The sequence below is a fragment of the Triticum dicoccoides genome, chromosome 4B (genome assembly GCF_002162155.2).
Source record: "Triticum dicoccoides isolate Atlit2015 ecotype Zavitan chromosome 4B, WEW_v2.0, whole genome shotgun sequence".
In the NCBI taxonomy this organism is placed as follows: domain Eukaryota; kingdom Viridiplantae; phylum Streptophyta; class Magnoliopsida; order Poales; family Poaceae; genus Triticum; species Triticum dicoccoides.
Genome location: NC_041387.1, coordinates 593,178,980 through 593,192,118, shown reverse-complemented (window position 1 = coordinate 593,192,118; position 13,139 = coordinate 593,178,980). Strand labels below are relative to the sequence as shown.

Here is a 13,139-nt window from a genome sequence, read left to right as displayed (position 1 = left end):
CTAGTTGGTGCCACCAACCGGGACCAAAGGTCCCTGCTTCTCGCCCTTTGGGTTGCTGAAAAGAGGCCTTTGGTCCCGGTTGGTAGCACCAACCGGGACTAAATGGGGGCATTGGTTCCGGTTGGTGCCACCAACCGGGACTAATGATATTGGTATATAAGCAACACTTATCAAAATTTTCAGTTTTCATCTCATTTCCTCCCCGACGATGCCGACGACAATGACGCTGCCAGGCTACCCTGCCGCCCCTGCCATCACCGTCGCCCGCGCCCGCCGTCGCCCGCGCTCGTCGTCGCCACCATCCCCGCGCCGCCCCTGTCCCGACGCCATCACGCTTCCTCGTCGTTGCCGTTCCCGCACCCGTCGTCACCGCCGTCTGCCCCAGCCGCCGTCCTCGCGCCGCCCCTGCCCCGACGCCGTCGCCCTGCCTCGTCGTTGTCGTCCTTGCTGTGAGTGTTGTCGACCATTTTTTTGTATGATTTTTGTTGTTGTATGTATTGATGTATATTGATGCATGATTTTTTTGTTCATATGATGTATGTTTTTTCTCATATATATAGATTATGTATGTTTTTTTTATTAGGTGTACAGATTTTAGGTTAGTGGAGAGGAAAAAGAAAAATAAGGAAAAAGAAGAAAAGAGGAAGAAGGAAGAAGGAAGAAGAAGAAAAAGAAGGAGAGGAAAAAGGAAAATAAGAAGAGGAAGAAGGAGAAGAAGAAGGGAAGAAGAGGAGAAAAAAATAAGAAGAGGTAGAAGAAGAATAAAAAAGGAGAAGAAGAAGAAATAGAGGAGAAGAAGAAAAAATGGAAAATTGTAACATCCCAAAATTCTTAATTTTGGAATGTTATAATAAATAGATAGATAATTGTTTGTTTGATTGTTGTGTGATTGATTGAGTGAAATTGGAAACTTTTGAAAGTTAAATGAGAGGGAATAAAAGGACTTTCCCAAACTTTCACCTTTGCTTTCTAATCTCCATGGATTCAAATACTTTTCAAACACAAAACCCTGGAGTGAAGATAATATGACTTCTTCCATTTAAATAAATGAAAAGGGTTTTGAAGAGATTTGAATATCATTTGGAAATATTTTGAATTTCGGAAACTTCAAGCAACTCAATGATTTTCATGAGAGAAGATAAAATGACTTTTTCAAAACATATGAAATATGAGTTGGGAGTTTAAAAGAAATCCAATTTAAAGCCTCGTTGAAAATTATTTTCGGATTGGCCTTATTTGAGTTTGGTTCGAATTATTTTTCTCCAAACTAATTATTCGAATTATTTTCAATTTGGCCTTATTTTAAGCTAGAATAATGTTCATGTTGTAGGAAATCTTTTTCTGAAAATTTGGATATATTATATGCCTATATAATATATTTATTTGTTTGGTTTTATTATTTTTGTTTGTCCGAAAATGTTTTCAAAAAAGAATCTTCTCCTCTCGCCGACTGGGCCGGCCCAGCTCCTGCCAGGCCAAGGCCCAGCCCAGCGCGCTGCCGCCCCCGAGCTCCCGAGCGGCAGACCGCAGCCGCCACGACAGCGCCGCCACCGCTGTGTCCTTCCCGGACTCCTCCTCCCTTGCCCCCTCCTCCACGGCACCGTCGCCCTCCCCTCCTCCTATAAATCCGCCGCCCCGGACCCCCCCCTCTCTCTCCTCCTCCTTCGCCGCAACCGCCACCCTCGCCGGAGACCGAGCTCCGACGAGATCTGTCGCCGCCGCCGCGCGCCGTTCCGACTTCGCAGCCGAGCGTCGACACCGCCACCGCCTTCCCCTCGTCGCGCCGCCCCTCCCCGTCTACTCCGCCGCCGACGCCAACCACCGGAGTTGCCTCACCGCGCGCAGCCGACGCCGTAACCGCCACTGACGACGACCCGCCGGCCGATCTGCCCGAACCACCGAACCGGTATAAACCGCTGACCCCGATCCGGTTTGTTTTTGGGTTTTCGGGTTTTGTTTTAAAAACCTGGTTTATTTCTTTAGCTTAATTAGCGGACATTTGTCCGTTAGTATACATAGCAAACGATTTTTGTTCGTTAGCGTTCTGTAGCGAGCGTTCGCTCGATAGATTTTTCCTTTTCTTTTTAATTTTCGTTCAGGGACCCATCCGTGAATAATATGTTTACAGATTAGTCCCTGTACTTTAATCGATCACAACTTTTTGCTCGCTAGTCCAAATCCGACGAAACCAATGCCCACTTCTTCGCTATGATCCCCTCTATCCAGATAACCAACTTGAACATGTTTTTGAAAGTTTAAAATTTGAATTTCAAACAGTTTAGTATTTGAACTTCGTTTGATCGTAGCTCGAGTTTTATAACTCCGATTTAGTTGATTCTTTTTGCAAATCGAAACTCTTGACCTAAACTTTCTGATAAGGCCAAATTCACTCAATTTTGGTACTGTTAGAAATTGTTTTATGCTGCAAGAGTTATTTGCTTTGGTTTTGATGTTTTCCGAATTGTTTTCTTCGTTCCCTCCGATCTTTTGAGTGATTGCTTATGTGTGGCTACTATTGCTTGCTCATGATAGATTGACCGGAGTGTGACGAGTAGAACTATCAAGAGTTTTGAGTGCAAATCATCTTCATCAACCATACAGGCAAGTTCACCCTTTGATCATATCCCTTTCATACCCAGTTTTTATGCATTAGTTTCACCCTCAAACATTGCATGGTTAGGAATTGATAACATGTGGGTATTGGGGAGTAGTTGATGAGGTAGGAACCTATTGCCCTGTTACTATCAAACCCTTGGGAGTTACTTCTACGTTATGCTTATATTGCTATGCTATGCTCGTAGACATGGATTAGGTTTGAGTGTATTCCATGACAGATGTGAGATCGTTACTTAATGGTTCAACTTAAGGTGGCTACTTAAATACACATCTGGGTGGATTGAGGCACCTGGGGAACCCAGTGATTGCCTGTTATTTTTTGGATATCCCGGGGTTTACCGTGTGATCATCCTATGGACCACCACCCAGGCTCAAAGGGATCATAAGATTATTCATGCTAGAAACTTCCGTGTGTAGCCACAAGCTATTATGGGATCTAGCATAGTTGAGTAAGTTACGTGAAGCTCTTGAACAGGTAGATCAGCAGGTAGTGGGTTTTGTAGGTTTGGTATGGTCTACCCGGAGTAGAGAGTTAATGTTTCTGAAATACGGTGTCTCGGTCATCCGTTTCTCAAACACCATGCAGTGCAAGAAATCAACGGAGGCGATCGAGTCTTGTGGGGAAAAGTGCGCAAACCTCTCCAGAGTGTACAATCTAATCATGGTTAGCCGTGTCCCCGGTTATGGACAATCTTGAGTATCTAGTACTTGAAGTATCTTAAGTATCTCATCATATTACTTAAATTAATTTGTTGGGTTAATGATTACTTTTAATTTGGGTTGAGAGGGGGTTTACCTTCTCAATATTTTATCAACCAACTTTGTAGTTAAATAAAATATATTCCTTTGTAGTAGGGAAAAATTGGCTTTTCGCAAAAACTATAACCATAGAGCTTTCCACCAGCCAAATATGCATGTAGTGATAGCCATTATTCATCATTGCTCTATGGTGTGAATTTGCCAGTACATTCAATGTACTGACCTACATGGCTGCAACGTCTCATGTTGCAGGATCTTACGACGAGTAAGTGATACGTTAGGGTTACGATTTCTACACTCAACTTTGCCGTTGGTGTTGATGGGAATCCACAACCTTGTTACTTTCGCTATATGGATTTGAGGTAATAGTATTTACGTTGCTTTATACATGTGATTTACCTCTATTATAAATCCTCAAGTACTGTGTGTGTCAGCATACCGATCCAGGGATGACACTTAAGCACAGAGATTCAATCCATTCGGGTCGGGTCGCTATTTATATTTTTTTTCTTTTTCTCCTCTATTCCTTCTTCTTCTCCTCTTTTTTTTCTTCTATTTTTTCTTCTTCTTCTTCTCCTCTATTTTTTCTTCTTCCTCCTCTTCTTATCTTTTATCGGGAATGAGGGTGTCGAGAACTAGGATGTCGGAAACTAGGGTAGAGGTTCGAGGGTCGCCGAGGGGTCGACGGTCGTTGAGGGTCGAGGATCGTCGAGGGGTCGAGTGTCGAGGGTCGTCGAGTGTTGAGGATCGTCGAGGGTCGAGGGTCGTCGAAAGTCGAGGGTCGAGGGTCATCGAGGGGTCGAGGGTCATCGAGGGTCGAGGGTCGTCAAGACTCGAGGGTCGAGGGTCGTCGAGGGGTCGAGGGTTCGAGGGTCGAGGATCGCCGAGGGTCGATGAGGGAGTCCTGGACTAGGGGGTGTCCGGATAGCCGAACTATCTTTATCGGTCGGACTCCAAGACTATGAAGATACAAGATTGAAGACTTTGTCCCGTGTCCGAATGGGATTTTCCTTGGCGTGGAAGACAAGCTTGGCGATACGGATATGTAGATCTCCTACCATTGTAACCGACTCTGTGTAACCCTAGCCCTCTCCGGTGTCTATATAAACCGGATGGCTTTAGTCCGTAGGACGAACAACAATCATACCATAGGCTAGCTTCTAGGTTTTAGCCTCCTTGATCTCGTGGTAGATCTACTCTTGTAACACACATCATCAATATTAATCAAGCAGGACGTAGGGTTTTACCTCCATCAAGAGGGCCCGAACCTGGGTAAAACATCGTGTCCCTTGTCTCCTGTTACCATCCGCCTAGACGCACAGTTCGGGACCCCCTACCCGAGATCCGCCGGTTTCGACACCGACATTGGTGCTTTCATTGAGAGTTCCTCTGTGTCGTCACCGATAGGCTCGATGGCTTCTTCGAACATCAGCAGCAACGCAGTCCGGGGTGAGACCTTCCTCCCCGGACAGATCTTCGTATTCGGCGGCTTCGCACTGCGGGCCAACTCGCTTGGCCAACTGGAGCAGATCGAAAGCTACGCCCCTGGCCGTCAGGTCAGATTTGGAAGTTTGAACTTCACGGCTGACATCCGCGGGGACTTGATCCTCGATGGATTCGAGCCACAGCCAAGCGTGCCGCACTGTCACGGCAAGAATGATTTTGCTCTGCAGCCGGACAGTACCCTGGAGGCCGCACTCAAACCCGCTCCGATCTTCAATTCGGAGCCGGCTGCGCAGGTCGAGGACGGATGGCTAGACACCGCCTCGGGGGCTGCAACCTCTACGGCGATAGAGCCGAACACTGACCTTGTCCCTCATGAGGCTCGTGATTCCGAGGTGCCGGACTCCTTGCCGGACTCCGAACCTCCCGTGCCCCCTCCGATCGAACCTGATCGGGCGCCGATCATGGAGTTCACCGCAGCGGACATCTTTCAATACTCACCTTTCGGCGACATCTTGAGTTCACTAAAGTATCTCTCGCTATCAGGAGAGCCCTGGCTGGACTACGGCCAGGACGGTTGGGATGCGGATGACGAAGAAATTCAAAACCCACCCACCACCCACTTGGTAGCCACTGTCGACGATCTAACCGATATGCTAGACTACGACTCCGAAGACATCGACGGTATGGACGACGATGCCGGAGACGACCAAGAACCAACACCCATCAGGGACCAGAAAGTCACCCCAACGCACGACGTATACATGGTGAATACACCAAAAGGAAGCGACAACGAGGAAAAACGGGACATGGCGAAGGACAACTCCCCCAACAAACAACCAAAACGGCGACGCAAGCGCCGTCCGAAGACCGACCCAGATAAAAACGGCACCCATACGGACCCGGCCCTAGAGCAGGGCGAAGCAGCGGACGACGAACATGCCAGAAAGCAAACCATCTCCGGCGAAGACGATCTCACATCACCAGAGCATATGAACCTCCATAAAAGGCTTGTCGCCACTGCAAGATGTTTGAAGAAGCAAAAGCGGAAGCTCAAAACAGCGGAGGACGCACTCAGAATGAAATGGAGCAAAATACTCAACACCGCAGATAAATACGGCGCTAGTCACCAGACAAAGAGCTACCCGAAGCGCAAGCTGTTGCCCGAATTTGACGAGGAGGCCTTAGAGCCCCCGCAGTCAAAAAAGAAAGAAGCCGCCTGGCCAGATAGACGACCAGATGACAGACCAAGAACAGCAAGGGGCGCCGCACACAAGCCGGCACACGATCAGCACAAAGATCCTTGGAAAAAGGATGATCCCGCCGGGTCTATCTATGGGGAAAAAAAGAAGACTCCAGGAAGCAACATAACCCGCCGAGCATTTGAAGACAACGGCACACCCAAATACAGGGGCGCCGCACATCCACTGTGTTTCACCAATGAGGTACTGGATCATGGATTTCCAGCGGGATTCAAACCCGTAAACATAGAGGAATATGACGGAACAACAGACCCCGGAGTCTGGATTGAGGATTATATCCTACACATACATATGGCCAGAGGAGACGATCTCCACGCCATAAAATACCTACCCCTCAAGCTCAAAGGGCCAGCTCGGCATTGGCTCAAAAGCCTCCCAGAAAATACCATTGGAAGTTGGGAAGAGCTTGAGGATGCATTTCGAGCAAATTTTCAGGGGACTTATGTCCGCTCTCCGGATGCAGACGATTTAAGTCACATAACTCAACAGCCCGGAGAGTCAGCACGCAAATTCTGGAAAGGTTCCTCTCTAAAAAGAACCAAATAGTGGACTGTCCGGATGCTGAAGCCTTAGCAGCCTTTAAACACAACGTCCGAGACGAATGGCTCGCCAGACACCTCGGCCAAGAAAAACCAAGAACAATGGCCGCACTAACAAGCCTCATGACCCGCTTTTGCGCAGGGGAGGACAGCTGGCTGGTTAGATGCAGCAGCAGCGACCCGAGTACATCCGAAGTCAGGGATGGAAATGGGAAATCACGACGCAGAAAAGATCAGCGCCGGAACAAGGAAAATGGCCAAAATAGTACGGCGGTCAATGCCGAATTCAAAAGCTCTCGGCCGAATAACAAAACACTGCCCCTCAAGGACAACAGTGAGGAGCTATCCAACCTAAACAAGATTCTGGACAGGCTATGTCAAATACACGGTACCTCCGGAAAGCCTGCAAACCATACCCACAGAGATTGTTGGGTCTTCAAGCAGTCCGGCCGACTTAACGCCGAACACAAGGGGCTCGACACACCAAGCGAAAGTGACGAACCCCAAAAGCAGCACTCCGGAAAACAGAAGACTTTCCCACTAGAAGTCAAAACAGTGAACTCACTTCATGTGATAACACGAAAACACAGCGCGGCACCTGCCATACCAGGACACCGTCCGTAGAATGGGGATAGACCCTACCAACATTCGCCATAACAGCACTTCCTTCAAAGGAGTGACGCCAGGCCTTTAAGCCAATTATACGGGCTCTGTACCACTAGAGGTTGTGTTCGGTTCATCCGACAACCTCCGTCGCGAAAGGCTCACTCTTCGTAGCGCCCCATTTTACAGTGGCCATCAAGCACTACTGGGATGCAAAGCTTTCGCCCGCTTTAACGCCATACCACACTACACGCCTCTTATATTTACAATGCCCGGTCCACGCGGCATAATCTCATTAAAGAGTAACTACGAGTGTTCCTCGACCACGGAGAGCGTGGGGCTGCCTTGACAGCCACTCCGACCTTGCAGGTCAAGGCCCCTAAACACAGGTCATTCAGACCCCGGACACGGTTAGGCGAGTCCGGCATAAGTAAACAACACTACAACGAGAACCCCCCTACAGCTACGCATACCCTCCAACGAAACATCGATGCGTTGCTAGGATTAAAGTCCCCACTTGCCACTTCCCACTTCGCACGACTATTGACCACTTTGTTGAAAAAGAAAAAAAGAAACACATCCTAGCGATAAAGTACCCACATCGCCGCCGCCTACCTTTATCCTATCGTGCGAGGCCGGATCCGGTTCCTCCGGTTTCCCTCCTCCCTGCCCACTCAGGCCGACTCAACCGTGCTCGGCGATCCCGACGTCGAGGGTTTCCTCATCAGTCCGGCGCCACCCTTCCCTCCCACCCCGAACGGCAACCCCGCGGAATCGGAGGAGCGACACGATGTCGACCGCGGCGATGGTGCAGGTCGGCGACGTGCCGGACCCGACGGTGCGGAACCACCTGGAGCAGGACACCCTCGAGTGGATCTTCGTCGGTGGCATGGGCGGCTCCATCTGCGTCTGCTAGTCCGTGTTCGTCATCTCCAGCGACCCTGTTCTTCATCCTCAGGGACGCCTTCCAGCAGTGCTTCACCAAGTTCTTCACGCTCGTCAAGGGCTTCTGCAACCTTTACGCCAAGGTGATTATTTTCTCCCCTCTCTGTTTGCTTTCCTCCAGTTCACTCCATCGGCCCTGGGATCTGCGTTAGTACTTAATTTGAGGTATGTGTGGCTGGTTGCCTACTGATGAACCTGTATCTTCACGAACATAATAGAGATTCTACTTGTGCTTGTAATATGGCGGTGATTTCATCTTATGCTTTCCTTGAAAATTACAGTTGACATTAGTTCTATGACTAGTGGAAAATAAGTATGCTGTTTGGAAATTTCCTTTTTTTTAATATATTCTGCCGAGGACAGACTTTCAGCAGTCAAGATTGACGTGGCTGACTTGGAGAAAAAAGATTACCAATTATCTAGCAATTCCCTCTGGTTTGCCGCAAAGAGATATTTCATGTTAGTTGAACCCTTATTATTGCAGTTTTCGTAACTTTTATGATCCATGTAATATATATACTCCCCCAATCTAACATTTGTTCTCTTACTGTAGATTAGTCCAATAGAGTACTATTCTGTAGTTTTTGATACAGCTCCTACAAGCATACATTATTATGGTTACTAAAGTTCCAGTAATGCAGGAGAAGGGTCTAGAGAAAATGACAGACTTAAAGAATAGATTCAGTCATCTGTTGAATCAGGTATTCCTTAATATTGATAAATTTCAACCTATTGGTAAACTATGATTGTTGTTTGTCCAGACATGTATGCCCATGGTTGTGTGCAGAGAATAAATTTTATTTAGGGTAGGGCGAACACTAAAGCTGTCCGCTGCTCTTGCCGATGTTCGCTTGCCTGCCGTCGCCGACCATTGTCCGTTTAGCCGCCGTTGCTGCCACAATGGACTAGTCAGCTAGCCTCTAGGGTCCAGCACTCCCACTCGCATGGTGTCGCTACGTGCACATGATGCCTCATAGCTTGGTCGCTTCAGTTTAGGGATCAGCAGTCTGTGGCGGTTACCAAACAATGACTAGGCCAGCATCAGGACCATGCCCATATCTCACCAACGATCAAGCGCTTAATATTACTCCCTCCGTCCCATAATGTAAGACGTTTTTTCACACTAGTGTAGTGTCAAAAGGCGTCTTACATTATGGGACGGAGGGAGTATATATCAATTCACTCCACCTTGGTTGTAGTACATTGTATAACTTAAAATAATTAGCATGAGTGCGTTTGGTTCATCAGAGTATGAACTAATTCGTGGAATATGGAGGTAAATCAATTCTAAATCCAATCAATTGTAACCTCTACTTGCGAGTACTGCAAGGCACATCTTGTTTCCATCTGAAGACTACATAATGACAAATGGATACACTCTTATAAAAGCAAGTTGGCAACCTTTTTTCTATAAAGATGTAATAAATTTGGCTGTAGCTTATTGATGTTATTTGTGTTTCTCTGCCATCTTACCAAGAAACAAGACATGCTATATTGTAAGTGAACATTCTGTTATTTGGTGACAAACTAACAAACTGCACGCACATGTTTTCCATTCAATTTCACCACTACTTTTTTTTGTATATGTTTTTATTTCTACTAGTAAATGTACAATTTGTGCATCTGTCATGTTTTCTTGTCTATTTGGTTGAGTAAATAGTACATCTAAAAATGGAAAAGGCTCTGTAAGCATTCTGTATGGCTGGATATTGAAGTTTCAATCGTTTTCTCCTGTATGGTTTCTTATGTTTGCAATTCAACAAACGAGGTAGCTTTAAATTTTAGTACGGTAAAGAGGTGTGATAATCAAGCTATCTTCTTAGTTCTTTGTTAGTATTATTTGTGCAATACTACACAATGCACATTGTATCAGGTCATTTATTTCATATACAAGGTGGAAAAGTGTTGATGGTTTAGAACATGCCACTAAATATATGTAATAGGATTAATTATCGCATGACCTTCAAACTTTATATGTTGCTTCTTTAAATTTTACGTTTCTATCAACCTGGTTTTTCTCTACCATAAGCTACTGATCTTGTTTCTTTGTTGTTGTAGATTGCCAAGAAAAACAGATGATGCATGGTACATGCTGATTGCGAGGTCGAGAATTGGGCTTCTACTTGATAGTTTAGCATTATGTTTTAGAACATCACTTTCATGGTCACATTATGTTCTACAATGGCTGAGACATTGAGTGCATGATCAATAATTGGGCTGCTACTAGATAGTTTAACAAGTTGTAATCTTTGGATTGTGTTCTTTGTAATGCCAAATGCAACAGAGTTAATTTTATATATGAGATCTTTATGTTTATTATATTATGGCTTCTGTGCACTGTTTGAATCGGCCTAATAATTTTGGATGGAAATATATGAAATGCCATTAATTGTCCATGCTATGTAGTTGTTGCAATGATCCATTTGGAAATCCTCATATGTAGGGTAACCAGCAATGCGTATGAAGCGTTGTTATGGTCTTACTATATACGTTGCCGGTGTTGCAACGCATCTCCACATTGCTTACCAACGCATGTGTATACGTTGTTGTAGACTCTTGCAACGCCATCAAAGGCAACACATATTCATCCGTTGGTGTAGACCTCAGCAACGTTTATACGGGCATACAACAACGCATCATTGCGTTGCTAAAGGGGGGTTATTGTAGTAGTGCAAGGGGCTTCCCAGCCGCATACCCCCTTTATAAGGGGCTGCGCGTATAAATAATGAGAGCCAATAAAGCTCAACTTTCTTCATCTTCCAAATTATACTTTATTTTAATACAACTTTTGCAAGATATTTCTTAGAAACTAAGTCCTTCTCTTTTACAGATGAAGCACGTGCTACACCCGTCCAAGATACAGCACAACGGAGACACAGGCGCAGACGTGCAGCAGGGATCCGTTGCAAGGATTCTTTTCAGATTAAGACCCTGCATAAACCTTTCTTACTGTCTCTTGTTGATACACATCCCCCGGTTTCCTACCATAGCCGAGGAGGAGGCTGGCGTTTTGGCATCGGCCGCGTCAGAAGTTCCCGTCTGTACCTGGACACTAGGGGCTTAGGGCATTGTTCTGCCCGGTATCATAAAGACCGAACACCTCAGGGAGTGTTCGGCGTCTCGAGTTAGGCCTTATATGCATCAGCTCCGAATCATGTCTTTGGTCAAATGTTGGGTTTGCCCGGCTCCTGTGTTTTTGCTGCCTTACGTTCCGTATCATCGGCTAACGCGGCACCAGGAGAACTACTGCGATTGTGCCCCGGTTCGGCCGGGCGAGCACCTCGGTAGAGAAAGCCGAAAACTGACTGTCATGATATAGCGAGAGACTGGTCAACCACTCGATCGACCATTGGAATGTTTAGAATTCCTCCGCTTTGACGAAGGACCGTTTCCCGGTCAGGCACATACGCGCCCCGAGTTCAGGGAAGAGCGGTGCCGCTAGGGGCTATATAGTAACCCCACATTCGAGCTCCTATGGCTAAGTGAAAGTGATAAAGCGTTATAGTCTGGTTGCCTAGTTTGCTACGCTATCGCCTCCTTAAAAGGACCAAGACATTGGATTAAGTGTGAAAAGGCGCTTTTCTTTTTGCAAACACCCCCGCACCATGTGCGTGGGAGCTGAAGCCAAAGACTGCCATCTTTCAGATTATACATACACATATGGCCGCACGGGAGATAGTTCAATACTTGAACGCACAAGTATAAAAGCTATTGCATTATAAACATGATCTCACAAATTATACATGTCATTTGAACATGACATCTTTCGAGCACTGCGACTCTATTAAATGAGCGCCCTGCAGGACTTCCTCAAAATAGTGCTCGGCAGGTAATCGGCTCTTGTCCGAACCCCGAGATGCAACAGCGGTGGCATCCATGTCCGCCCAATATGTCTTCACACGGGCGAGAGCCATCCGTGCACCTTCTATGCATGCCGACCGCTTCATCGCCTTGATATGCGACACCGCCCCAAGGAATTGTTGCAACAAGCCAAAATAACTCTTCGGCTTGGGCCTTTCCGGCCACAGATGAGTGATCACATCCGTCATGGCAAGTCTGGACAATCTATTCAGCTCAGCCCACTCAGCCAGCCGATCAGTCAATGGAAGTGGACGCACCGGACTATGGAATTGAGACCAGTAAAGTTCTTCCATTTCGTGATCCTTCTGGCCTCGGAAGTGCACGACTGCGTCCGCCGCACTCGCCGCCAAATCAAGATAAGGATCCTCCACACCACACAACTGGCCCAGCTGAGCATACTAGGGGGTGTCCGGATAGCCGAACTATCATTATCGGCCGGACTCCAAGACTATGAAGATATAAGATTGAAGACTTCGTCCCGTGTCCGGATGGGACTTTCCTTGGCGTGGAAGACAAGCTTGGCGATACGGATATGTAGATCTCCTACCATTGTAACCGACTCTATGTAACCCTAGCCCTCTCCGGTGTCTATATAAACCGGATGGGTTTAGTCCGTAGGATGAACAACAATCATACCATAGGCTAGCTTCTAGGGTTTAGCCTCCTTGATCTCGTGGTAGATCTACTCTTGTAACACACATCATCAATATTAATCAAGCAAGACGTAGGGTTTTACCTCCATCAAGAGGGCCCGAACCTGGGTAAAACATCGTGTCCCTTGTCTCCTGTTACAATCCGCCTAGATGCACAGTTCAGGACCCCCTACCCGAGATCCGCCGGTTTTGACACCGACAGTCGAGGTCTCCGTTTAACAAGAATGGCCCCATTATGGATGTGCACAAGTTGATCCATTTTTTTCTGATCTCATCCATGGCTACATCATTTGCTGGAAGGAACAGGCGTATGACGCTACAAAGCTCTTCAAAGTTTTTTTGGAACGGAGTTCCTGATAGGATGATTCGCCTTTTCATATAAATTTCAGCAAAGGCCTTCCAAATAGCGATATTCGGAAGGCTCTTGCTAAACTCCGTACCAAAAAGCAATTTATCCT

At 46.7% G+C, this 13,139-nt stretch overlaps 1 protein-coding gene across 1 annotated transcript; it reads left to right on the top strand.

The window, feature by feature from the left end:
* Positions 1-208: 208 nt before the first annotated feature.
* On the top strand, positions 209-10,462 carry LOC119292857 (serine/arginine repetitive matrix protein 1-like). Its single transcript, XM_037571540.1, has 4 exons — positions 209-431; positions 7,787-8,250; positions 8,809-8,868; positions 10,226-10,462. The coding sequence occupies exons 1-4, from the start codon at positions 209-211 to the stop codon at positions 10,244-10,246; spliced, it is 768 nt and encodes a 255-aa protein (XP_037427437.1). The 3' UTR covers positions 10,247-10,462.
* The last annotated feature ends 2,677 nt before the right edge of the window (positions 10,463-13,139 follow it).